Here is a 27727-nt window from a genome sequence, read left to right as displayed (position 1 = left end):
CTCAGGGGATGCACTGATGCTATAATCATGCCCCTCTTTGGGGTCGGCCATGCCCTACTATATAGCCCCACCCCCCGCCTTGCTGCAGGAAAAGTTGCAGCTGCCTTGTACCAGTGCAACTTCCACTCCCACCCACCATCACACTATCTGACACCGGGACCTAGGAATTTGATCATTTCAGTGGTTTACTTCAAATATCTGAAAAGAGTATGCATGCTAACTGTTAACAACGCTAAGATTGGGATTTTTTCAAAAGCAAAATCTGCCCTCACGGAAGTCAGTAGTAAAACTCCCATTGACTTCAATGGAAGCCAAGTTAGGACAGCTGTGAGCACTTTTGAATATCCCACCTAAATATTTAATTCATTATTATATTTGCAGTTCTTATCAGGCAGCATCTGACTGACTGACCATCACATGCATGAATTTTCAACCTTAGTTTCAATTTCATTAAGTTTGTGTCTGGGAATAAAAATATTTTAAATATAAGTTCATATTCAAGACCCTACACTCTTCAGGGCAGAGACAGTGTCTTCCACTCTGGGAAGCACATAGCATATTGATTGCGCAACTGCAATACAAAAAATAAAGATGAACCATGAAGTTGCAATTACTACTTGAAACATTATAGGTATTGCAAACTCAAAGACTGATATATATCTGTTTCAGTCTTTGAGTTTGGATAATAAAATATAGTGCACCTGGTTTAAAGAATTCATTTTACTCCACTTAAATATTTGCAAGACCTATAAGAATGTACAAGATGGTTTTAATTTATATTACAAGAAATAAGAGAGTGCTGTTTCAATCAAGATCTGCCACTGTTCCAAAAAGAGAACAAAAAAGCTAGTGTAAATCTTACCATTAGCTTTAAAACAGAGTTGCTTCTTCTTGTAAGCTGTGTAACCAGCAACTGTTCCAACAACTAACAGCACAAGCACAGAAATCACAGGTGACGTAACTCCAGCAACTACTCCAGAATCTATTGACAGAAAAAAAATATTTTCTTCAGAAGCAACAAAAGAGCATCCTTATTTTACAGTACATAAAGTGGACACAGACCCATAATAGCAAATCGTTGCAAACACAGTTTGACATGAGAAAGGGTTCGTACAACTTTTGAATTTCATTTGCAGAATGAAATAAAACATTTTTTTAAAAAAATATAAGGACCAGAAACCATATTATTACTACAGACAAGAAAATAGTGACTTATCTACACATATGTTTTATATATTTTTTAAAACTCTTTTGGTTCAGCTAAGACTGTTGTGAGGTTATTGACATGAACTGGGAACATATAGATCATTGTTGCAACCAAGGTCCTGTAGCAGCACCAAATCTTGTATAAAGGGGGTCAAATGACATGTCTAAGACAAGGTTGTGGTTTGCTGGTTATGATTATGCTATCTGTATATGTGTATAATTTTTGTAGTTGAAGTTATGAATATTGGCTCTATATTGTCTGTATTTCAAACTTATGCTATGCTTCCGGGTGACACCCCAGACAAGTTGGTGTCAACTCTGCCTAGCCTGCTTGATGGCCCATTAAGGACCATCAGCTATACAGTTGACCCATTGAGAGAAGGCAGATACACCTTGTGACTCAGCAAAGTATGCAGGAACTTGCCCATGTGACTCTAAACTCCATTTCGCTGTATTGTAATTTTCCACAGTAAGAACAAAGAGGTGTTCTTACTCCTCGAAAAGACTATAAAAGGCTGATGACTCATCTCCATCTAGTCTTCAATCCTGCTTCATACCTCTGGAGCAATGATTCCCAAACTGGGGTTTGCGAAACCCTGGGGGTTCGTAGAACGTTACAGGGGGTTCGCCAGAAAAATTTCACTAATGGCAGTCAGAGGACCCTGGGCATTGGAGATAGCAGGTGGGACCCAGTTGCAGGACAGACAGCCCAAGCCCCACGGAGAGCGGGGCAGGGCAGTTGGGGCTGGCAGCCCGAGCCCTGCCCCTGTGAGCAGAGGAGCTGGCAGCCCGAACCCCAGCGCTCTACGCGGGGCTGGCAGCCCGAGCCCTAGGGAGAGGAGGGCCGGACAGTTTGGGCTGGCAGCCCAAGCCCTGGCGATCAGCAGGACCTGCATCCCGAGCTCAGTGGAGCTCAGCTGACTGGGGCGGTCAACGGGGTCCAGCAGCAGGAGCCCCATGGAGTGCGGAGTGTGGAGGAAATTTAAACTTAAATCCCTGGAAATATTCATTTTTAGGAGGGGGTTCACGAGATTTCACAATTTAGTGAAAGGGGTTTGCGGATTGTTAAAGTTTGGGAACCACTGCTCTGAAGGGACTTTGCTACAAACTGAAGCTTTGAACAAAGGACTGAATGACTCATCCCAGCTGTGGATGTACTCCAGAGACTTGATTTGAACCTGCAGTTTATTCCATCACTGCTACAAGCCTGAACCAAGAACTTTACCATTACTGTATGTAATTGATTCCATTTAATCAATTCTAGCTCTCATCTATATCTTTTTCCTTTTATGAATAAACCTTTAGATTTTAGATTCTAACGGATTGGCAACAGCATGATTTTTGGGTAAGATCTGCTTTGTATATTGGCCTGGTTCTGGGGCTTGGTCCTTTGGGATCGGGATAACCTTTTTTCTTTTACTGGGGTATTGGTTTTCATAACCATTTGTCCCCATAACGAATGGCACTGGTGGTGATACTGGGAAACTGGAGTGTCTAAGGGAATTGCTTGTGTGACTTACGGTTAGCCAGTGGAGTAAAACCGAAGTTTTCACAGTTTGGCTGGTTTGGTTTGCCTTGGTGTGCACAGAAACCCCAGCCTTGGACTGTAACTGCCCTGCTTTAAGCAATTTGTCCTGAATTGGCACTCTCAGTTGGGTCCCACCAGAACCAGCGTTGTTACAACTGTCCTAAATATACCATAAGATAATATGTATATATGTATTTACTGACCAGTGTTTCCACCATGATTGACATTACTCTCCTTTTCTCCTGGAAAAGAGGAAATAACTTCATTGTTGGAAGAAACCTTTTGGAGAAAACTCACAGCTAACACACAGCAAAACAACAACAAATTCCATGCAGAGGCAGCCTGCAAAATGGTGTTTGGTTAGAACTGGGGAGTGGGAGTAAGGAAATGGGGGTTCTAATCCTGATTTGGACCTTAACTTTTTGGAGGCACATCGTGTCACTGTCTTAATTTCCTCAGAATGATAATACTAATCACCCCTCACCCAATAAAATGGGGCTGAAACTGCTTACCCAACTTCATAAAAAATGTTGTAAATTTCAAATAAAAGACAGCTGCCAGCGTGGGGTGTGAGACAGGGGAGTAGCCAGAGCACTGCAACACTCTGGCTATTCTCCACTGGCAGACAACCCCACCCGGGGAGCCATTGGCTAACTCACTATAGGCCCAATGCTTCCACCTTTACACTCTCTGAATAGCCCCTTAATCTGTAAATAGTCCCACTGAATTCAACCAGACTATGTGCCCAATCCTGCAAGGTGCAGAAGACCTTGTCCAACCCAGCAAAGCACTTAAGCACAGGGTGGATACAAATCAATGTTTTTTTTTTTTAAATCAAAAAAATCGGATTTTTTTTTATTTAAATCAGATTTTTTATAAAATGCTTTTTAAGGAAAAGATCGTTTTAATTAAGATACATTATAGCGCAAAGGTATCTCATTATGGAATAGGGATTATAAATTCTAATTCTATAGTATGAGACAATATATTCATGTAATGTTTAAGAAAAGTTTTGTAAATGAGTTCCAATAGTTAAGGACCCAATCTTATGGGGTTCCACAGGCTTCTGTATAGATTATTTAGGTTAATCTTTCTATCTACCCAATGGGACTCAGTGCTCAGTCTAGAAGATACCATCAGAGATGCTTAGTTTTGCAGTCCTCAAACTGTGGATTTGTGTCTCCAGAGGTAACATGCTTCTCAACAGCAAAAATGTTTTTAAATAAATAAATAATATAGAGAGGTGAAAAATAACAGACCTCAACTCTATTGTCCCTCTGCAAATTTGTGTACACAGAGTCAATCCCTTACCGCTCTCTAAAAATGCAAAGTTTCAAAAAGTTCAATGAATAGAAGATTGTTGGGGGTGGAATAGATCTGGACAAGGAGAAGAAGTCTGGAGATAAATGTGAGACGCAAGGGACATATGCTTGTTTTGTTAAAATATTATATGTTTGCTGTTGAAGAAAAAAATCCAGAATACTTAACATTGTTGTTTTAGTTAAATAAAACAATTTAAATGTCTGTCTGGTGATGTTCTCCTCTTAATACAGCATGGCAAGAATATTCTCTAAATATTAATGATTAACCTGTTGAATTGGAGATAGTTCACCTCCCAATGACTTCATAAATATTTGCTTCAATTGCCTTTGGTAAATTAAATAACCAATCATTCATTTTCTGATATAGCTGTAAAACTAACCTGAAAAGCTTTCAAAATAAATCACTGTTTAAAAATGTATAGTGTGTACCTTCTAAAAATGAAACCTACATTTATCTCTGAGTTGTGAAGAATATGTATTGTTATAACAACCAACAAGAATGCACTTTTATGTAGAAAACCACGATTAAATTGAGTCTTCCTGACTAGTGATTTAAATAAAATCCACCCTGCTTAAGCATGTGCTTAAAGTGATTTCTCTCTTGAGGACTGACCACTCGACATCTTTTAGCACTGTTTGTGGAGCAAGAGATTGCTCAATATGTGTAAGAGGAGGAGAATCTGGCCCTATACCAGCTAGATGCAAGTCTAAAGCAAAAACAGGCAGCTGTGTGATATGACTATATGTCAGAGGTTGTGAAATATTCAACAGAATTGGCATACAGTACCTGCAGGCCTTGGGGGTAGAGGTTTCCCATCATTGAGATCTAAGTCACTGAAGCGGTCTGTAAGATTAAAGTGTTATTCGTTATTCAAATTTATCTGGAATTTCATCTTTTCCCCCTCCCTTACACTACCATGACCTGTTTATTCTTGGTGTCCTAGGAGAGGATTATTCCCCCAGGAGCCTTAAGTGGAGACAGGCCTTTTGGGAATACAGCCCACTTTCTGTCTTTCACCTCAAGGTCAACCATTAGAATCTATTTGAAGGCTAGAATTCCAGTCATGTCAATAGAAAATTTTTGGTTCCTATCCATTCCCAGGATAGGTGCAGCTAAATTTGTCGACAGGAGTGGAAGGGAAAACAAGATGATTATCAACATGATTTTAGGGTCCAATATCTTGTAAATTGTTCAGGCTAGATATACTTTGTTGGATAGACACAAAGACCCAGTAACCTTTTTCAAAAAGTGGACCTGGAATGTTGATCAAAAAGGAACAAACAAACAAGCACATAGCAAACCAAAGTTCCCTACAGTGGTTAATAAATAAATGCACCATCCGAGTGCATCCAGCAAACAAAATAAAAATCTGACCGAAATAATTTTTGGTTCTAACATTCTTAGGAGAAAATATTCTTAACAGAATTGCTATACCTTCCTGGTTGCGGGTGAGCAGGTGGATATGGATGAGGTTTTGGGTGGTCCTTTATTGATAATAAATTTGTTAGAAGGAAGAGTGAAAGTAGAATGAATTATATTGAAATTATAATTCATTAAAGAAATGCTACTTGAAGGGTTTGTTGAAATATAGTTGTCAGGAAGAGAAACATTAAGGAGTGTGAGACAATGGGTCCTCAAACTAATTAACTTAGAGCGCCTCCTGAGCTAGGAGATTGGTAAACGTTAGTATGCAAATAAGATATGTATGTATATTTGTCAGTTTCTGCTTCCTTTTGTCTCCTGTGTTAAATTGGCTTTGGCTTATCTGTATAAATAAGTTAGCTTGAGCATCTGCAGGAGGCTCACAATCACATGGGTACATTGGCAAAGCGCTTTGCTAATAAACAGAGTGGTCTGACAAATTATGTGAGTCCTGAATCTGACTTTGGCAGAAGGAAGGCCAAAATTTCAAAAGTGCATAAAAAAGTAAACAAGAAGTGTAAAACTTTGGGATTTTTTTATAGTCCATTGCTGATTTTTCTTCCAATAGATTCAGAAAACGTCCTCCTCGGTAGGTAAAACCGTTGCAAGCAGGGCCAAACATCCTGACCCTGATTTTCTTGGCACCAGAGAATTTCTACTGACTACAAAATGTTCGTCAAAAAATTTCCATCTTCAGTGAAAATAAGAAGAAAAAAAAAACCCACGACAATTTTTGAGAAAAATATTTTGCGTTTCTTAAGCCAGTTCCACCATTATGAACACATCAGATACTGACATCAGGGAAGGATTGTGGGATATTATGGGTATCATGCAGGAACCAGAGACCAAAATGTGGATGGAAAATTGGCTGAAGAAACCAAAAGTAAAGAAAAATAATAAACTGTAGTGAATTGAATTAGGTATTTTATTTATCTAAAAGAGATATTAAGGCAACACATTAATAAAATTAACCATAAATAATAATAATTTGAAGGAGCTGCAAACACCACTATGAGCAAAAAATAATAATAAAAAATGGCCTAAAAAGATTAAATAAAGTAAATATGTGGAGGACGGGACAAAATAAGTTTCAATTTTGAAAAATATAGACTAACATCTGAGGAAACAGGTATCAAATGGAAGTGAGAAACCTGGAAATGCTGCAAGATGTAGGGATGAGAGAGGATAGTATATTATGCCTGATTTTGAAATGTGTGTGATATGATAGTCAAACAAGCCATTGCAATTTTGGCCTGCAAATGCAAAGGCATAGTATAACACAAGGATCGTCAACCTTTGGCATGTGGCCTGTCAGGGAAATCTGCTGGCAGGCCGGGACGGTTTGTTTACCTGCAGCGTCCACAGGTTCGGCCGATCGCAGTTTGCTGTTCCAGGCCAATGGGGGCTGCGGGAAGCGGCGGCCAGCACATCCCTCGGCCCACACCACTTCCCGCAGCCCCCATTGGCGTGGAACAGCGAACCATGGCCAGTGGGAGCTGCGATTGGCCGAACCTGCGGACACGGCAGGTAAACAAACCATCCCGACCCGCCAGCGGATTTCACTGACGGGCCACGTTCCAAAGGTTGCTGATCCCTGGTATAACAGAACTGGGAAGTAATAATCCCTCCGTATAGCCCCGATTCAACAAGGTGTTTAAGCACGTGTATAATTAGAAGTATGTGACTAGTCCCCATTCATTTGGGACTACTCTTATGCTTGACGTTACAAATATCCTTAAGTAGCTTGCTGAACTGAGACCCATGAGACCACAGCTGGATTACCTGCACACAGCTCCAGGCTTCTGACTTCTAGGAAGATGTAAACAAACTGAATACAGTTACAGATGTAACGGGAGGAATGAAGAGATTGATTTATGAGAAAAGAATAAGAGTTTGGCTAAGAGATGGCTAAATGGGCACATATTTATAAATATGTAAAGGTAAGGGCTGATATTTTAAAATGTGCCTGTGATTTACAATCCTAAATCCTGTTTTCAAAAGCAATTAGGTGCTTAGGAGTCCAAACACCTGTATCACTCTAGAAAATGGGACTTCAGGTACTTCTGATCATTTCACCCAGGGTTTAATAGTGTTTTCAGTCTCCAATTTCTAGTAGTCTAACCATCTGAAATATGATGCTGGGGGAATTATTTTCTGAAATGTGAAAGCCTAATAAAAAGTATTCTAACATACTACAAAACTTTTAGAGAGTACCACCACCAGGGGCATCTCTTAAATAAAGGTCTTTATCTAAAAGAAGACAAAGAAGAGAGTAAACAGAAGGCACTTTGGGGAAGGAGTGAAATGTTACTTTTAAATAGGAAATGTAAAGCGATTGTTTAAGACAAGTGGAAATACGTTGGCCCAGGTCATCTGCAAGTGCTTTAGCATCTCACAGAAGGTGACTCAGTATTTTTAGACGTTTAGCTCCACCGCATTACATGGAAAGAAGGATTATTGCCCACATCATTCTCCAATGCCTTGCTAGCAAAATTTCAAGGCAGTTGGGATATAGAGGTGAGCTGCATTTCAGTTTACAGTTCCAAAGTTTTCTTCACAGCCACGAAGGCGCAAAGCATTTATCTTTTAAAATAAAAGTTTAGATTCCAGAGTAGCCATTCAATCTTCAGAATATTGCTCATCAAGCAGGACGACGGAGAAAGTAACAGTGACGATGAATAAGGGGAAAGCTCATTTTTTTTAAAGCTGTGGTGTTTTAATTAGGAACAAAAAGGTGAGACATCCTGGGACACGTTTTAAATAGTTCATTTTAAATTGATTTTCACTCAGAGTAATTCGCAAATTTACGTGAAGATTCTTATAAAATTTTGTCTTTATCCAGAATTTATGAGCTGTAAATTCGGGGCCCTACACCAAATTCTTTATAAAACAACGAAGAGGTTGAATCCGTGCTGTAAATAAAAAACTCAGTGCAATGTGGTGTCCAGACCAGCATATTTATAATAGATACACAAGCTACATTTTATATGTTGAAAAATAAATTTAAAAAATCAGAAGTAAACATATTGATCCCATAAGCATCTAATAAAAATAAATATGTTCATTATCATAGCACAATGTCCAACAAAAAATGCAAACCAAAATTAACCAGTTGCAGCCTCAATTATTTTTAATGCACAAAAATATTCTTACCACCATCATGGCTGTAGCTTCCCGGCTGCGGCTCGTGAGGAGGACGTGGGTGAGGTTTTAGATGATCATCTATTAGCAATAAAGATGTCAATATTTTAATAACCTTTACCTTTTGGGCAAACACTGGACACGTTTGTTCCCAGCCCAGAAGCACGTTTTTAGAATGTTTGAGCAAAAACTGTCCAGCTACTTTGAGTAGGAATATAGTGCGGGAGTGGGGGAACCTTTAATCAGAGGACAGAGTCCCCAAGTAGCTCGTATGCCTTTCTGGGATCTGGTGAAAATCAGTTTTGCTTTGGACAAGTTATAAAGATTTTAAAACATGCTGCATGCATATGCATTGGTTTTTGTTATACAATAGACTAATGATCTGGCAACATTCCATTGGTGATGCACATGTGTGCATGCGAGTTGAGTGGAATTTTCCATTCAGTAGACAATCTCTCAACTTCTATTGCAGTTACACATGGACAAAAAGGTTGAGTGGAATTTCATTTAGAGTGTGCAGGTCTGCGTGAAATATGGTCTTTGAGAGGGAGTATGCAATGAGGCGGAGCTCTAAAAGGACAGTGACTCCTTCTGAATAATACGTAGAGGTACATAAGGAAGGGGCTCCTTAATCTTGAGGAACCCCACCCCATTCACTATAGACATAGTGTAATGAAGCAGGGAAAGTGGGAGAATAGATCTATTTAGATTTTTATGAGGGGTCCTGCTCCATGAGCTATATTATTTGTTCCGTGTATGGTGTAAGAGACAGAGGTAAGAAAGGACTTTTGGCCTCATGCAATGTGGGGGCTGGGACACTGTGCAATGTATAAAACATGAAGCCATGCACTGCATTGTGATGATACAAATATTTAACAGCTGCCACATACATAGAACAATGTCCAACTTATGCACTGAATGAGATAGGATTCCTGTGGGGGGGGGAAACTGATTGTGTTGTGAAAGACTCTACCATAATGCATGGTCAGAAGGGAGCTAAATTAAGATTGCATGGCAACCTTATCCATTTCCCGATTCCTGAATGCTTCATTTTAGAACTTAAATTTTCTTTCAGTGTAGCATATGGAATATCATAATCAAATAAAAAGTATTTTGAAACGGAGAGAATGAGAAAAATGGTTTGCCCTTTTAAAATTAGTTTGTCACATCCAATCTCCTCCAGGGTTTATGGCTTTAAACCTTTCTAGTCCTCCTTTACCATTGACAGCTCATTTCTCTTCATTGGCATAGCCTGTTGTAGCACTATTAAAAGTCACGCTAACAAGTGAATGCCAGAAGAGGGGGTCCATCAAATTTTAAAAAGTCCCATGCATATGAGACTTTAGTCTCCAATACTAATAATATTTTTTAGAAGTCATTTGTTGTGGACTTGCCTTTTCCCCTGCACAAATGTTTTGTAAGGCAAACAAAAGCTACAGTTGTCTATTTGTATGTTCCTTGGGGACTCCAGGGCAGGTAAGAGATTACCAATTATAAGGCAATACAACTTCAGTGTTGGCCAGTCACTGTCTAGAGCTATATTATACCCATTAAGGAACTCTTATTATGTGGTAAATGTCCAAGAGATTTCCTTTAATACTTATTTTTAACCTATACTTGATACTTAGACAGTTATAGCACAACCTTGATCTCAGATCCTGCACTTGGCACACATCACAATGAATCTTGCAGAAACTACAAATCTGAGATCATTGTCATGAACCATTTCCCAATTTAAATTTATTACTCACCAAACACTGGCCTTTTAGTAGCCGGTGGAGGCTTCTTAGTAATTGTTTCCCCTATGAGACACAGTGAGACCATAAAATCAATACAAACTGAAACACTTTTCAATACATCAAAGGGAGGCATCTGTAAATCTTGATAAATATTCTAGATAAAGAAAACTTAAGCATCCCTTAGACCACAAATTAAGTGCCAAGGTCTTATGGCCAAAATTCTTTTAAAATAGAACCTGAACTTAAGCAAGTTTTTTTAAAAAGCCTGATCATCAAAAGTGCTAAATCCGGCATTTCCCATTGACTTTTATGCATGTCCTTTAAATTGAACTAATTTATGTTGTGGTCCAGTTTTCATAAAATGGAAAATGTATTAAAGATGTAGCAATAATATTAAACTCAATAGGGCAACCCAACCCCCCCCCCCCCCCCCGCTTTTTTTTTTGGCAATTTTACTTACCTGGATGATCAAGAGCATCAGATAAATCAAAATCACCTTGACCTACCAAAAGAAACGACACATTAATGTGTGCGTGTAGAAACATTTTATACCTATTTCAGTTAGTGTTGTGTTAACTTTTATGTGTGTGATTCACCACCAGAGCTCTGCTGGCAGGGCATAGGATGCAGGCACCTGGTGGTGGAAAGTCCAGTAAAGGGGTACATGCCAGAGGAAGCTATTCATGAGCTCCACTCTGCCAGGGGGGCCTTTGTGTGATCACACAAATTAGCCCATTGAATTCAAAGGGGATACTCACTCCAATAGAACAGGAAGGATTGGCCCATAATACCACCCCAGATTCAATCAATATGTCAAATCCCTTTGAAGAGCCTGTTTTGCTCGTTATGGAAGGCAAGTACAGCAGCCAGAAGTCCACAGTGTATCCAAAGAAACAGAAACAAGATTTTGCACAGTACTGTTCTTTCAAACTGTTTTCTCAGAGTGGCACTCTGTCTCCCCCGAGTGGTGGCTAGGCCAGCTAATGATTGATGAGTCTGCTACAAGCTTGGTTAAATGAGATGTGTCTTTTTGCTCCTGGAGTAGAGGATCAGAGGTCCCAGGTTTGATAGCCCCTGCCAACAACTCTGGGTGAATCAGTGTCACCAGTGGCATGTTATACCACAGCCAGAAAAAGTGGTTTTAATAAATTCATTAGTGTTTTAACAGCTTAAGTTTACAGATCTGGTTAAAAGTTTTACTGACACACCTGCCTTGAAATCACTTGTAAATTAAATCTGCACAGTTTAACTTCTTCCTCTGACATATGGCAGCATTTACAACTGTCAAAGTGTGTTTGTTATCTACACCCATTTGCTCTCCACTGCACCCTGAAACATCTGAAAGAAAAACAACATCTTCCTGCTCTGTTTTAGGTCTTAGTGATGTCATTAATTGTTACAAGAGAAAAAACACCATCCTGACATGAGGACTTGGCAGGAAAATAAAGCTGGGAAAAATTTAAAATATTGTATCCTAACAGCTTGTAACTGAGTCTACTGATCTGTTAGTGATTTGGGATTTCCTTTGTCTTGTTGTGGTTGGCGTTTTTTGCTTTAACTGAAAAGCTTTTGTAGATCACCTCTTTATGAAATAAGCAGCCATTGACTTTCATGCAGAATGTAGCACTGTTTGTCTTCATTCACTCCTTAATATCTGTGTAGACCGAACACAAGAACAGCTGGCACAAAGTGAAAAAAAAAGTTTCTGGGAGTCAAAATTATGGCTTTTATTCCCAGCTCTGCCACTGACTTTGTGTGTGTGACCTCGGGCAAGTCACTTGATTTTTGTCTGTTTATCAGTCTGTATAAAGGGGATAATAATGCCTGGATCTTATATAGCACTTTTCATCAGTAGGTGCCCAAATGCTTTACTAAGGGAGTATCATTATCCCCATTTTACAGATGGAGAAATTGAGGCACAGGGAGGGAAATAATTTGCCCAAGGTCACCCCACAAACCAATGGCAGAGCCAGGAATAGGCAACACTGCCTCCTATAATAGGAGAGTGACACTTCTGTAACTCACAAAGCTCTTAGAAGGCTTAATAAATGTTGGTAAAATACTGAGATCCTCAAATGAGAGGGATCACGCATACAAGTTTAAAACATTTTTATTCTTATATTATACTTTAATTGAAGTGCATGTTTCAAGGACTTAATTACATAGCTACACACTCTGACAGGAATGATAATATATGGTTGGAATTCCAAAGAATGAGCTATAAAACACGACTACCCTTGTCCAACAGTGTGTTGTTTCTGAAAACCTATACTACGAAGGGGAAAGTAGGTCACAAAACCAGACCATCCAGTTAACATAGCTTGAGTAATATTTTCACTTATTTAATTGGCTGGATATTTTAGAACATTACACACCATCCAACTATTACCTCCCCTGCCTTAGGGACTGATCTAACCCCGACTGAAATCAGTGGGTTCTTAGGTTTCTAGTCCTAAGCAATAAGACCTAAGATTTTTCAGTCATGGGCTGCCAATATTTTAACAAAGGTCTCACACAAAAATATTCCCCTTAGTCTGCAATTACCATGAAAGTTTATGATGGCAAGGAGTAGGTGTGAGAGTATGGGGAATCTGTTTGTTTTACTATCCATAATAAAAGCAGGGGTTACCCCATACAAACACATACACACACACACACTTAAGCATAGTGTAAACTGGTAGCATTTTCCTCCTCTTGCTCCTCACACACGATATAGAAACTGGATCTGGTCCAAACATCCCCTTCCTGGAGTTTTTCTTTATTGTAAACTTTAACAGCAGTAGCAGCAAAACATAAACCTAAGATGGATTGTCCTTAGGGTTTTGCCCGTATAAACCTTCTGTTTTGACCCCTAGTTTTTATGGTCTCTGAGAGATGCTCAAAAACCTCAACCCACAAAGGTATTTAGGTGCCTAAATCCCAATTTTAGGCTCTACTGCAGTCCACACAACTCCTGCCAAATGCTTTACTAAGGGAGTATCGTTATCCCCATTTTACAGATGGAGAAATTGAGGCACAGGGAGAGAAATAATTTGCTCTAGGTCACCTCACAAACTCACTCAGTGCCTAAGTTTTCAGGGTAAAAGTTCCTTAGGTGCCCAGGTTTCTGCCTCCAAGCATTTGCTCAGAAACCACAATCTAGGCATCCGGATGCCTATCTCCTGCCTAAGTCCCATGACTGACCCATGGACGGGGGAAGACAGGTGGATGAACACCTAACTTGTGTGCAAAACCCAGTCTGGTAGGTGTGTTCACAGGGCACCTACTGGATAGGGCACCATTCAAAACCTGGCCGGGAGGAGGTGATCCATACCTTATAAACTTTTATCCCAGTGATTAGAGCACGTATACGGAACGTGGGAGACCCTGGCTCAGTTCCCCTTTCTGCCAGAGTTCTTTTGCTGGTATGGTTATTACCAGTTTCCTGAACAAAATAAACTATTCAACAAAAGGCCTCTTTCCTAGTATAGCTGCGTCTATTCTAAGACTTTTGCCAGCACAGATATGTTGGTCGGGCATACAATTTTTTCACATTCCTAACTGATATAGCTTTGCTGGCAAAACTCGAAAATGTAGATTGGGCCTAAATCACTAGCTTTAGTCTGCCCCTGTAGCCTTAGCAAATAAAACACATCCTTTCAGGTCAGATTGCTAGGCATGCACTCAAAATTAAAATAGGATTTACTTTTATAAAGCAAATTGACAATATACTAGTAGTTTTAAGTTCAAGTTTAATAAAAATTACATTTTATACTTGCAGATATTAATCTTCTAGGTAGACAATTGGGAAATTAGGGCCAAATTCTACCTTCAGTAATATCCAGACAGCTCCACTCACCCCACTTGCTTCAGTTATGGAAGCCTAATGCTATAGATTTGTGCTTAGTATGGTTGCTCTGTCCTAGAAATTGCTGTGATTTTTCTTACAAGCTTCCATACATATTTTTGTTGTGAAAGTCTCTACTGACCGTTTCCTCTGGCTTTGACATTGCACCTATTTAACTACATTCTCACAGTGATCCTTGTTCAGACTTGCAGATAGAACTGTTCCAAAGACTCAGACTGACTTAAACAAACTCAACCACTGACTAAGAGTCATATAATGAAAATAAATTAGACCAAAATATTCAGATGGCATCCACTTTAGATATGCAAATCCACCAATGTGTATGCACTAGTTATGGTTGTTCATGCACAAAGAACTTGAAGTTCAAGCACAGTAGGGATTTGTGTACCTAAGTCAGGTGACCACAAAATGATTTGCTCATATCCATTATTTGCAAATCTAGCCATGTGTAGAGAACAATATTTTTACCAAATTGTTTAATTTAGTTGCCCAATTTAATTTACCTTGTGTCCAAAAGATCCACCAACTTTAATGGGACAGTTGGCTGCTTGGATAAAGATCAGAGTCATCATAATTTCATAGAAATGTGGGGCTGTAAGGAACCTTGACAAGTCATCAAGTTGAGCCCCCTGTACTCAGGCAGGACCAAGTAAACCTAGACCATCCCTGACAGGTGTTTGTGAAACCTGTTCTTAAAAACTTCCAATGATGGGGATTTCATAATATCCCTTGCAAGCCTATTCCAGAGCTATAGTTAGAAAGTTTTTCCTAATATTGAACCTAAATCTCCCTTGCTGCAGATTGAGCCCATTACTTCTTGTCCTACCTCCAGTGGACCTGGAGAACAACTGATCACTGTCCTCTTTAAAACAGCCCTTAACAGATTTGAAGACTGTTATCAGGTTATTCTCTCCCTTCCCCACATCTTCTTTTCTGAAGACTAAACATAGCCAGTTTTTTTAACCTTTCTAAACCTTTTATCATTTTTAATGCTCTTCTCTGGATACTCTCCAATTTGTCCACATCTTTCCTAAAGAGAGACAGTACTCTTGAAAAGAAAAGGAGTACTAGTGGAACCTTAGAGACTAACCAATTTATTTGAGCATAAGCTTTCATGAGCTACAGCTCACTTCATTGGATGCATAAAGTGGAAAGCTTATGCTCAAATAAATTGGTTAGTCTCTAAGGTGCCAAAAGTACTCCTTTTCTTTTTTTGCGAATACAGACTAACACTGCTGCTACTCTGAAAGAGTACTCTTGGTGAGGCCGCACCAGTGCCAAGTAGAGCAGGACAATTACCTCCCATGTCTTACATATAACACTCCTGTTAATATACCCATCATGATATTAGCCTTTTTTCACAACTGCATTACATTATTGACTCATGTTCAATTTGTGATCCACTAGAATCCCTAGATTCTTTTCAGCAGTACTAACAACTAGCCAATTATTCTGCATTTTGCAGTTGTGCATTTGATTTTTCCTTCCTAAGTGAAATATTTGACACGTGTCTTTATTTCATTTTATCCTGCTGAATTGAGACCAATTCTCTAATTTGTCAAGGTCATTTTGAATTCTAATCCAGTCCTGCAAAGTACTTCAACCCTTCCCAGCCTGGTTCCATCTGCAAGTTTTAAAAGCATACTCTCTATTCCATTATCTGAGTCATTAATGAAAATATTGAATAGTACCAAACCCAGAACTAACTTTACCCTGTGGGAAGCCACAGGATACCCCCGTCCTCAGTTTGGCAACAAACTATTGATTACTACTGAGCATGGTCTGTTTACCAGTTTTGCAATCACTTCGTAGTAATTTCATCTAGACCACATTTCCCTAGTTTGTTTATGAGAATGTCATGTGGGACTGTGTCAAAAGCCATATAAAAATCAAGATGTATCATGTCTACTTCTTCTCCCCTATTCTCTAGGCTAGTAACCCTGTCAAAGAAGGAAATTAGGTTGGCTTGGCATGATTTGTTCTTGACAAATCCATGTAGGCTATTACTTATAATTCTGTGATCCTCTAGGTCAGGGATCAGCAATCTTTGGCACGCAGCCCACTAGGGTAAGCCCCCTGGCGCGCCAGGCCGGTTTGTTTACCTGCTGTGTCCACAGATTCAGCTGATCGCAGCTCCCAAGCTGACCTAAAAGTGGCAATTCTTCAACAAAAAAACTTCAAAAACAGACTCCAATGACAGACTGCTGAATTGGAATTAACTTGTAAACTGGATACAATTAATTTACGCTTGAATAAAGACTGGGAGTGGATGTGTCATTACACAAAGTAAAACTATTTCCCCATGTTTATTCCCCCCACCCCCACCCCCACCATTCCTCACACGTTCTTGTCAACTGCTGGAAATGGCCCACCTTGATTATCACTACAAAAGGTTCCCTTCCCTCCCCCCCCCCCGCCCCGGCTCTCCTGCTGGTAATAGCTCACCTTACCTGATCACTCTTGTTAAAGTGTGTACGGTAACACCCATTGTTTCATGTTCTCTGTGTATATAAAATCTCCCCACTGTTTTTTCCACTGCATGCATCCAATGAAGTGAGCTGTAGCTCACGAAAGCTTATGCTCAAATAAATTTGCTAGTCTCTAACGTGCCACAAGTCCTCCTGTTCTTTTTGCAGATACAGACTAACATGGCTGCTACTCTGAAACTTGAGACCACTTACTCACGCCCAGACTGGGTTAAGATTTTACAGATAAGCAGAAAAAGGCAATTGATAGTCTGTATGAGGGGGAGAAAATCTTATTATTCCTCCCAAGGGAAAAGCAGCAGAACTAGCAAATATTTAAAAAAGGATTTCCTGAGCATATCATGTGGATGGACTATTTTGTTCCTGCCTGTGAAGCTATTAGTCATACAAACATAAAATGCTATGAAACTGGCAAAGATCCAGGAAGAAAGAGTACTGAGTGACTTGTGATGAGGATGGAGACAGACTAAAATATGAAGAAAAATACTGGTTAAGCTGCTTCTTTCAAAAGACAGATAAGGACTCTTTAAAAATGCTTTACCTCTGAAACCAACTTCTAGAAATAGTTATACCTTGAAGAAAATAGGTCTTGATCAAGCAAAAACTTATATACTGCATAATTTTATTCAAGTGAGTTATTCTATTCACTTAAATAACACTACTCATATAAGTGAAGTTATGCATGTACATAAGTGATTGCTGGATTGGAGGCCTAGAGTGGACAGTTTGAGAAGAATGTCAATGTGATTTTTTTGTTGTAAAGCTACTATGGTTTATATTTCCTGGTGAGGCTATTCTAACTAAATTGTGTTGTGCTTCCCCCCAATAAGGCGAATTATCAAAATTCATTCACGTAGCACTGTAAAATTCGCGTGCCTTGGAAACATCAATTAAGATCGGTTCTTTGCCGTCGAGAGCAGAGCACCGATACACCAATTAAAATGCATCAGTTTGAACTACTGTACTTTTGCTAGTGTTTTGGATGGAAAAAATTACTTACAATAAAAAAATAACTGAAAACTACCAAGTAAGGGAGCCTAATAGGACAGGCGAGATAACAGCCATCTCCTGTGTCTGTGTGGTATGCTTTGGATCAAGCCTTAAGATAAGAAACTACCATCAACAAGTATTTTTATGGCATCTGCTTTTAATGAGGGTGTGAAGAAATAGTAATTGTTAGTAGGGGTTGCTACCACAGTTTGCCTTGAAAGAATCACTAAACAACTGGATATGCCAGATAACCATATTGGTATATTACTACTGAAGCAGCTCTGGTCTTTGAGCAAATATGACTTATCCTATCTGTGTCTGAAGAAAACAGAAGAGTGAGACAAGAACTAACATGTTTTAAATATAGCCTATGCACCAAAGAAATCTACAGAAAAATATATACATTATTTTTGGCTGTGGGATAGGTAGGATGGATTTGAGTAATATAGCTCTTCAGCTAATGCCAAGCCAGACTTATACCACAACTTCAAGTAAGTTCAGCACTGTTGCAAAAGAGATCATTTTGATCCAGCAGGAAGTAAGTACAATTTCAGCGATAGCTTTTTTAAACAGTGTACAAAGCGAGAGCTTTTCTTTATATTCTCTGGATAAAGTTCTATGGTGCAACTTCAGTTCTGGCCTTTTGATGTCATAAAGGTAAGGAATAGCCTATCTGGGTGTAGTCATTTCTATCTGTCCAAAGTGGGCATATAACGCTACCAAATCAGAATGCACCACGGTGGCATTTTACCCTCAGGCTATGTCTACATTTAAAATGCTACAGCAGCACAGCTGGCTCGGGAGGGGTTCTCTCATCACTGTAGGTAATCCACCTTCCTGCCAGGTTGTAGCTAGGTCAATAAAAGGATTCTTCCGTCAACCTAGCACTGTCTACGCTGGTGGTTAGATCAGCCTAGCTATGTTGCTCAGGTGCCTGGATTTTTCATACCCCAGAGAGCTGGAGCTATGCTGATGTACATTTTCAGTGTAGACTAGTCCTCACTCTCTGCTGGAGTAAATTACTACACAAGGAGCAGAACAGCAGAGGATCAAGGCTTATGTCTTCTCTATTTCATGCCACTGAAGCTACATCTACACTACCAACACTACAGCTGCAGCCGCACTGCTGTAGTGTAGACACTTACTATAGCAATGAAGGATTTTTTTCCCCATTGTAGTAGTAAAGTGAAGCCACCCCCTCGAGAGGCAGCAGTTAAGTTGATGGAAGCATTCTTCGGTCAACCTAGCAGCATCTATACTAGGCTTTAGGTTGGCTTAACTAGGTCTCGCAGGGGTGTGAATATTTCATATCCCTGACCAGTATAGCTAGGTCAACATAAGGTGTAGACCAGGCCTGAGAAAATGGGCTCTATAAAACAATGCTACTGTTGTGCTGGAGGGTCCTAGTGGCCGCCAGCAAGTGTGTCTTTGATCAATGGGCAGTTACACACCTGGCTGAATCTGATGGGTGTGCTAGCCATCTTTCATTCGTGCTAAATGGACGAAGCAATTAAAACACTTTTATAGAGTAAGACACCTGAAACAATTCAAGCCATCAGTCCAGCACCACATGGGATGACATGAACAAGAACTAACTCAGGGAAAATAAGAGGGGTTTCCCTGGGACTGACTGCAAATACACAGGCTAAGGCACTGATTGGTGGAACTGTGTGTGCGCGTCCAATGTGGACAGGACCAGAAATCCAGCAAAAAGCCTGAGAAGCACTGTAGCATGGCCTGGACAAGACACAGAGACAGAGGTCTTTGAAGCACAGGACTGGCTGAGAAGCAGGCCTGGATTTCTGAACAAGGAAACTGCCTCCTGTTTGTTCCTATTGTGTTCAGAGAAAGAGGACTTCGTGTACATTTTTTGTAAATAAACAAGATTATTTACCAATGAAATACTTGACTCTATCATCAATTTCTCCTCCTATCAGAAACAGTCTGGCAAGGCCTTGAATACTAGCTAACTGTTTGGGCCTGGGGCAACACCCACCAACCAAAAAGGAAGTGGAGGTAGCAAAAATACTGAAAGAAATTCAACCACAGACTCTTCACTTACCCTGGATGTATGCTTTCTGCATGATGTCTTGAGTCCCGATTAATGTTAAAACAAATTGTGCACATCTTTCTCTACATTTTACCTAGCATGGCACAAATGGGACAGAGACCTGATTCTAAACTTCTTTCTTCCCAACCCAGACATAAGGGCACCCTGAGAAGGTTTAGAATCGGCTTTGCCAGCTTCACACACCTTGGGGTTTCCCCTCCAGGGGGGAATCCCTGACTGTCTAGATAGGGCAGCTCTCTGAGATGGTGGAGCTGGAGTACACTGGGCTCTGATGATGTTAAGTTCAACAACAATGGTAACAGTCATTAACTCAGGCCCTGCCTCACCCCTTCCTGCTGGCTTGAGGGTGACGCATAAAGAAATACTGCCCTTAGAGTGCACATAGTCACTAATGCCTACCCCCTAGCCTTCACTTTGACTATTTTATTGTTTGCAAGCATTTTACTGTTTTCCTTCTTTGGCATTATACCTCCACTGACACACACATGGTTTGAGAAGTCAAGACAGCAGTGACAGCTGAGTCAATGTATGCAGTCTAACATCAGAGGAGCTGGTGGCAATGTGTTACTCTGAGGATATTTTTCTCTCTGGAGTTTCATAGCTCCGAACCCAGGCAGGTGTTATTATACCAGAGGATTTCTGTATGATTTTTAATTTTATATAGTTTAAAGATTCCAAAGTAATGTTAATTAGAAGGCCTTTCCTTTTTCCTTTCTCTGTGAGCGGTTTGCAAGGCCAAACTGCTCAGCACATCCTGGGACAGAGAGTCTGTTCTCAGAAGAGATAAGACTTTGCAAAAACAACTGTTCCTCGGAAGAGCACACAGAGACTCCCACCCTTCTGGTGTTCCTTATCTTGCTTGTTATATATGTTATATGGTAAGGGGGTTAAGCAGTTTCATTAGACCCTAAGAGTTGTTAAAGTCAGAAGAGATATATGTTGAAATAAAGCTAGAGAATGCATGTGAATGGATGTTGTGTGTAAATAGAAGATGAATGGTTTGGAGTGCTAGCCTAAGAGTTACCACTTCAGTATCAAAAAGAAAAGGAGTACTTGTGGCACCTTAGAGACTAACCAATTTATTTGAGCGTAAGCTTCAGTATCAGTTGGCCGAAGAAAGAGCTAAGTGGAGATAACCGGATGACCCCCGGAGGGCAGACTGGAATCCACCCAACAGCCTCAAGGATGGGAGAACCAAAGACCAAGATAACATCTGGCAGCACGGAGCCGTCAGGGATGTGCCATCTGCTGATTGATTCAGCAACAGCATGATGAAGCCATCTCCATAGACTGGCATAGGAATAAACTCCTATAAAAACAGACCCTAAAGACTAAGGACTTTGAGTCTGGTTCTGCAACCACACTCCAGGAGCATCGGATGCATATCTGACAAAGACTCGGCTCCACCCTCATGCCCAGGTTACCTGGCCAGTAACTTGGCATGAGCAACCTCTAGGCTGGTAACTATAACAACTTTGCAGAACTTGTATGTGTATGTGTGTGGGAGTGAATGGGATGTAGTAAATATGACTGTTTACTTGCTTTGCCTCTTTTGGTATTTTGTGTGAGTACATGGGATAGAATGTTTATGATTACTTGTTTACTGTGCCTCTTTTTGTATTCACAATAAACATGGCATTTTACCTCATCCCCTTTTAAAAGATCCTGTTGGGTTTTATTTTATTGGTATAACACAGGTTCATTGGTATGTTTTGTTTTGTTTTTCTGCCCCTAGAGAGAAAGATATCACATTCAATGCCTGGAATCAACTCATGAGAAATATGGATCAGAAGTTAGTGTGTCCCCCGCCCTGCCCCACCCAAGATTCAGTCAACTTGAGACTTCCCAAGAAAAGATATTAGGAAGTAATATGTCATTGTTAACAAAGAAGATCAAATTAACCTGGAATTAAATAATAGCAAAGTATTACCTATTACAGAACCTGATCCAAACCTGAATGATGTCAATAGAAAGGCTTCTACTGACCGCATTCAGCTTTGTCATAAACTAGTGCGGAATCATGTCACAGGCTGGAGCCCCTGAAAAATAAGTCTTGGTCTGCCAGTTTCCAAGTAATAGACTTAAGCGAGAGTGCAGAGAGAGGCAAGCCTCTTCTCACTTTACCAAAACTGTTAGAAGAATTGTTGGACGAGGAATTCAGTCCAATATTGTCCATACAAAAGGTATCTCAATTGTCTCCCCCTCTGACCATCTTGAGACACGATGGTGTGGAGAGGCAAGAGTTGTCTGTTAGCTGCTTTTAATTTTTATTATTTTCTTGAAAATAGTTATAGTTTTGTTTCCATCAGGATGGATGGGTATTAGCTTTTCCTGGTGCGGCTCAGTAGACAATCCTGTAGACTGAAATTTAGATATTACACAAGGGCCCTTCATACCTATGTAGATCCCCACTGATGACTACTTGTTTTCTGCATAGCACAGAGGACCTCCCATCCCAGAATTGGAGCCTCAGAGATGGGTTTGATAAAACACAAGTGTAATTTGCTTTTTGTTATTGTTACTTTACTCCAGTGAAACTACTTATTCGTGGAACCATGTAACATTTTCTCAGATTACAAAGCGGTCTGTTATATTGTACTATCAACTTGCTCACGCAATTACCATCAGATGCCTGAAGATCCTGTTGACTTTGAGACTACAAAACTTTCCTGACCTTCAAATTAGCCAAGATGGAGAAACAAATAGTAAATGCTCCCCGACCCCGAATAGCATATTCATGCCATGGAATGAATTTAATGTTTTCTTAATGTAATGAGGTTTTATGGGTCATCCCTGCAGGCAGTTAATCATTAACAGGAACCCTCACCCAGTGTCCTTCTGCTCTGGCCGCAGTGGGTTTCAACCATAGGTGCCGACTTTCTAATGTGCCTGGGGGTGCTCCTGCACCCACCAGCCTCACACCTACTCCACCCATTCCCCCAAGGCTCCACACTGCCTCTTCCTGCCCCTGCCTCTTCCTGCCCTGTTCCACCCCCTCCCCCAAGCTGGAACAGCTGATCCATGGTGGGTGGGAGGGACTGGAATGGAGGGGGGAGGCACTGATCGAAGGGGCCGCAGGTGGGCGGGAGTTGCTGGGGGGGCACTGATAGGGTGACTGCCAGTGGGTGCTCAGCACCCACGTTTGTTTTTTTCTGTGGGTGCTCCAGCCCTGGAGCACACAAGGAATCAGTGCCTATGGTTTCAACCATCTAGGTTCCTAGCTGCTAACTGGTGGTGTCTCCACCTGACTGCTTACCATAGCCAGGAACCCTACCCTACCTCCATATGTGGTTTTTACAGTCACTGATCCAGTACTTATGCCTATAACTAGCCTGATAGCTCACATGTATACTCTTCTGACACCTCCATAATGGATGAAGGTACACTTTTAAATAAAGTGGAAATATAGAGGAAGCATATAAAAGGAAGGGGAAGATGGATTTGGACTAGGTACATCAGTAACACCATAGAATCTGCAAGTAACACTACTCCCAGGGTGGATTTCCCTGGATTCCTAAATTCAGTTTATTCCACATAAGTGGGCTCCATAATGTGGAGGAACCAACTACCTTGCTGAGGTGTTGCATGCCTGAAGCTGCTTGAGTGTGGTAAGGTGGTGAGGGCACCATTTGCCCAGGCTGCTAACCTTGCTGAGGTAGCAGTAGGCATTACTCACAGTGGAAAAAGTCCCCACCATGTAGGGGACCTCCTTAAGAACATAAGAATGGCCCTACTGGGTCAGACCAAGTGTCCATCTAGCCCAGAATCCTGTCTTCCAACTGTGGCCAGTGTCAGGTGCCCCAGAGGGAATGAACAGAGCAGGTAATCAACAAGTGATCCATCCCCTGTCGCTCCTTCCCAGCTTCTGGCAAACAGAGGCTAGGGAGACCATGCCTGCCCATCCTGGCTAATAGACATTGATGGATCGATCCTCCATGAATTTATCTAGTTCTTTTTTGAACCCTATTATGGTCTTGGCCTTGGAAGAGGCGGGGCCGGGGCAGGGATTTGGGGAAGGAGTCCAAGAGGGGCAGGGAGGGGGTGGAGTTGGGGCGGGGACTTTGGGGAAGGGGTTGGAATGGGGGAGGGGCAGCGGCAGGAGGGGGCGGAACAAGGTTGAAGTCGTGGCTGGGCCGGGGGCAGAGGCAGGTCGAGCACCCACCGGTGCCAGCAGAAGTTGGCACCTATGCCTTTCAGGGCAAAATAGACAACTCCCCCAGGCAGGGAGACAGTCAGGAGATCACCCCCGTTCCCTCAGGCAAAGCTGTCCTCCTCTCAGCCCCCCTCCAATTGGTTTAGTCAGCCTTCCATCCCCTTGGGTTCACCCAATCACGAGGCTCAACGTGCTCCCCCTCCTTTACTGGAGGGGTGAGCACACTTTAGTCTTCCAAATCTCTCATTTACCAGGTAACAAGCTTGGCTCACTTTTAGGTCAGGCTCATTTACCCAGGTTTCAGTTCTGCTGTTGCCTTAATGTATGTTTCATTGACCATCTATTGTCTTTGCATGATGTTTCTTTCTGTGATTTCTTAGAACGGCATTAATGTTGGCTGTGGAGAGTAAAGCGCTCTTAAAAATCAACTGTGTCTTTTAAAAATGATAAATAAAACCAACCAAACAACAAAAATAAGTAAATTGTCAGCCAGTGTGTTGGTTTCTTAACCATATTGGGTCCTGATCCTCAGGTCTGATCGGGCTGCCTTGTGCCTCACGGCGGGTGGTGGAAAAGGCCCATGAAGCTGGGCTAACCAGCCAGCCATATGACATACTGTACAGCAGGCCTGTACAACTCGTAAAGCAGCGAGGGCCATATTACTCCAAAGAAAACAGCTGAGGGCCGAAACAACCGCCCCCCCACCCCTCCCCAGCACTGCCCGTCCCACAGAAACAAACCCTCCTTCCCCAGCGACACCCCGCTGGGTGTGAGGGGGTGCAGGAGTCAGGGAAGGGGGGGGCGTGAGGGGAGATGCGGGGGGCTGGGGAGGTGTAAGGGAGTGCAGGGGTCGGTGCAGGGGTCAGGTAGGCAGAGGGTTGGGGGGTGGGCTGGGGTCATGGGGGCACTTACAGCGGGGGCTGGAGGGGATATGCCCTGATTCCAGCCCCTTCCCCAAGGCCACGCTCCCTCCTCTTCTCTTCCTCCTTCCCGGAGCAGTGAGTGTACTGAGGCTCCGTTCTTCCCCCTCCCTCCTGCTGCTACTGCCCACTCGGCTCGTCATCCCTCCATCCCCCCCGGCTCCCCTCCTCACGCCCCGCTGCCCGCTTGCCTCCTCAGCCCCCCTCCCCTGCCACCAGCTCACCTGCCCCCAGCCACTGGCCTCTTCACCACCCCGCCTGCCCGCCTGCCCGCCCGGCCAGCCAGCCAGCCAGCCAGCCGTTGGCTTGCCCCACCCTGCCACTTGCCTACTCACCCTCCAAGGGCCACACAGTGAGACCACGGGGGCCGCATGTTGTGCAGGCCTGCTGTACAGCTTGTGTGGGAATGCGGCAGGGAGCATGGCCATCAGGCTGCTGTGCTCCAGCAATCTTTGGGAGTCCAAGCAGCCAGGTGCAATTCAGATCAGCCTTGAGGCTGTACCAAGGGTGAGCTGTCCTGCAGCCACCCACAGGTTCAGGGTTAAGGGCATAAAAGCACATTGGCCATCCTTTGTAGGTCCTTCACCAAACACAGCTTGGCAGGATCTGAGGAGTGGCCCCTTGGAACTTTCACCACAGCAAGATAAATATGCTGATAATAAAATTCAGTGGATGCTGCCCTAGACTTAAAATAGCCAGCCTTAGTTTTCTAAGGTGCCTTTTAAAGGAAAGCACCCTGACCATTCTGTACAAGCTACCAAAAGCACAGCAAAGTACAGCTACTAATTTGGTGCACAGGTGAAGCAAGTTGGTGTTTCTATACTGTGCAAATGAGACTAATGTTAGATCTCGAGCTCCTAAATTGTATGTCTAGTGGAAGTGTGGTGTTTCTCTCCAGTCTCTTTCTCTTCCCCAGAAACAGACCTGCTAAGTAGAATGGGATAGTTGGGGCTAGAGCAGGAAGCCAGCCACAGAACTCTATGCCTTCCAGTTTTTATTTAAAAAAAAAAACACTCTATACACACCAGTTCAATGCTCTGTGTGCCTGCCCCATAAATGAAAATACACCATGCAATACAGAGGGTGTTCATGCATGTGGAAATTAGCTTGCACATGCCCGTATTACATAAACGACTCCCAGCATAAGATAATTCTTGAGAACAAGAAAGTCTGCATGCCAATCTTAGAGAGACTGTGGCTCATGGCTGTTCATATTCCTAGCTTTGTAATACTACTCCCTGATATTTCCTCTTCCCCAGCTGTGATAAGTTCTCCCCCCGATACATCCCTTCACTTTAATAGAGCATCATTCCAGTCACTAAAGATAAGGCTGTGTCACTATCTATCATTGCAAAGTTTTCTAGGGATTATAACTTGGCTTGGAAAGATTTGCTATTTTTTTGGTAACTGCTGGTTAACCAGTGATTTCTCCCTTCAAACACACCTATTAACACTTATTGTTAATCAAAACATAACAAGAATCAAAGTTTGCAAAGGTGCTGCACACTGGCAGATGCGGGTTGCTCTATATTGCTGTTAGCTCTGTTATAACTTATTTCTGAATGTAGCAAATATTGAAGAAATAACCATCGGACTCCTCCTCCCCCTGATGGGCAAAATGTTTTCAGCTGTGTATTAATGTTAGGAATGAATATGTAATGTGAATCCTACACATTTAGGAATAGAGAGCTCGAGGTCAATAAAGCAGCAACATTAAAGCGCAGCCATCTTGAAAACACAGCATCTGCTTTTACAATGTAAAAATAAGCCTCAAAATATCCATGAGCAAATATGCTATTAAAAATGTCCATGTGTCCAAATGTATTTATCTGGCAAATGTTTTCTTTGTGAATTACACATTTCCCTGTAAGTTTTCGTCTTAAACCTACTGTTTAAAAACATTCTAAGTCAAAGCCCCAAGTTTTAAATAATTTGAGGGAAGAAAAGAAAGATCTCCAGTTTAGGTTGTCAGCTATAACTTTAACTCATGCATCCTTTTCTCTCAGCTCCTCCTTTTTTTCACCTTCTGGCAATTGTGTGTGTCCAAAAAGTTATATATAAAACTACAAGAGGTGCCTATCTGAACACTTTGGGTCCATCTGACAAATACTTTTAAAAAGTACAATAAAAAAGAAACAGCAACTCTTTGTATTGTTACTAAATAACCAAGCAGTGCTAACATTACACAAGTTTTATTGCTTTTCTAACACTGTCTCAAACTAAGTCCCAGGTATAAAATAACTTACCTCTAACATGGACCAGAAGAAAACCCAGGCCCAAAAAAAGGGTCGTTCTCAGCCTCATCATGGTCTTATTTACAGTTCATCTGCTGCTTCTCCAAACACTAACAGCTTTTTCCTCTGGAGATTTTTTAAATTGGCCAGATCAGATAAGTCTATTCGCACTATTACACTCAAAGATGGATGGCTCAGTGGAGAGAGAAGTCATTAACAACTCACCCACTTCCAAAGCCTCCAATCCCAATAGCAGAGCTGTTGAATAATATTATTCATTATACATATAGGTCATATACCTACATGATACATCCTCCCCGCCAAGAAACTTCAGGCCCGCAGCTAATGAGAAGGGAAGGCAACCGACCAATGAGGAGATAGGAACATAAGAAACCAACATTCTCCCAACCCACCTCCTTCCCCAGAGCCAAGACACCGTTTTTAAACCTTCCCTTCATGAGACACCTGCAGAGTCGGGTGTGGTGCTGCTGCAGCTGGACTAAGTCACCGCAGAAGAGAAACTTCCCATACAGCCTACCCAGCAAACGATACCATTCTGTTCATGGGCATAATTGCGATTTCCATGTTCACTTTTTGAATGCTAAGCAGTAACGAGTGACATCTTGTCAGATTTCTAACCCGTCACTCAATAGAGGAGAAAAAAAAA

The 27727-nt window shown here is 41.6% G+C and overlaps 1 protein-coding gene across 1 annotated transcript; it reads right to left on the bottom strand.

The window, feature by feature from the left end:
* Positions 1–548: 548 nt before the first annotated feature.
* On the bottom strand, positions 549–27172 carry XG (Xg glycoprotein (Xg blood group)). Its single transcript, XM_074945644.1, has 7 exons — positions 27073–27172; positions 10820–10861; positions 10372–10422; positions 8636–8701; positions 4844–4900; positions 2938–2976; positions 549–982 (listed from the first exon to the last, which is right to left on the bottom strand). The coding sequence occupies exons 1-7, from the start codon at positions 27131–27133 to the stop codon at positions 780–782; spliced, it is 519 nt and encodes a 172-aa protein (XP_074801745.1). The 5' UTR covers positions 27134–27172; the 3' UTR covers positions 549–779.
* Positions 27173–27727: the final 555 nt, after the last annotated feature.

The sequence above is a fragment of the Natator depressus genome, chromosome 1, assembly GCF_965152275.1.
Source record: "Natator depressus isolate rNatDep1 chromosome 1, rNatDep2.hap1, whole genome shotgun sequence".
Classification (NCBI taxonomy): domain Eukaryota; kingdom Metazoa; phylum Chordata; order Testudines; family Cheloniidae; genus Natator; species Natator depressus.
Note: the sequence above shows the minus strand (reverse complement) of the source record. Positions and strands in the feature narration are given on the sequence as shown.

Excerpts from the sequence above, each read along its gene's own strand:
- XG (XM_074945644.1), bottom strand. The coding sequence starts at position 27,133 with ATGATGAGGCTGAGAACGACCCTTTTTTTGGGCCTGGGTTTTCTTCTG. Across the intron at positions 10,423-10,819 it reads TGATGCTCTTGATCATCCAG|GGGAAACAATTACTAAGAAG; the intron begins GTAAGTAAAATT and ends TGTGTCTCATAG. Across the intron at positions 8,702-10,371 it reads TACTAAAAGGCCAGTGTTTG|ATGATCATCTAAAACCTCAC; the intron begins GTGAGTAATAAA and ends TATTGCTAATAG.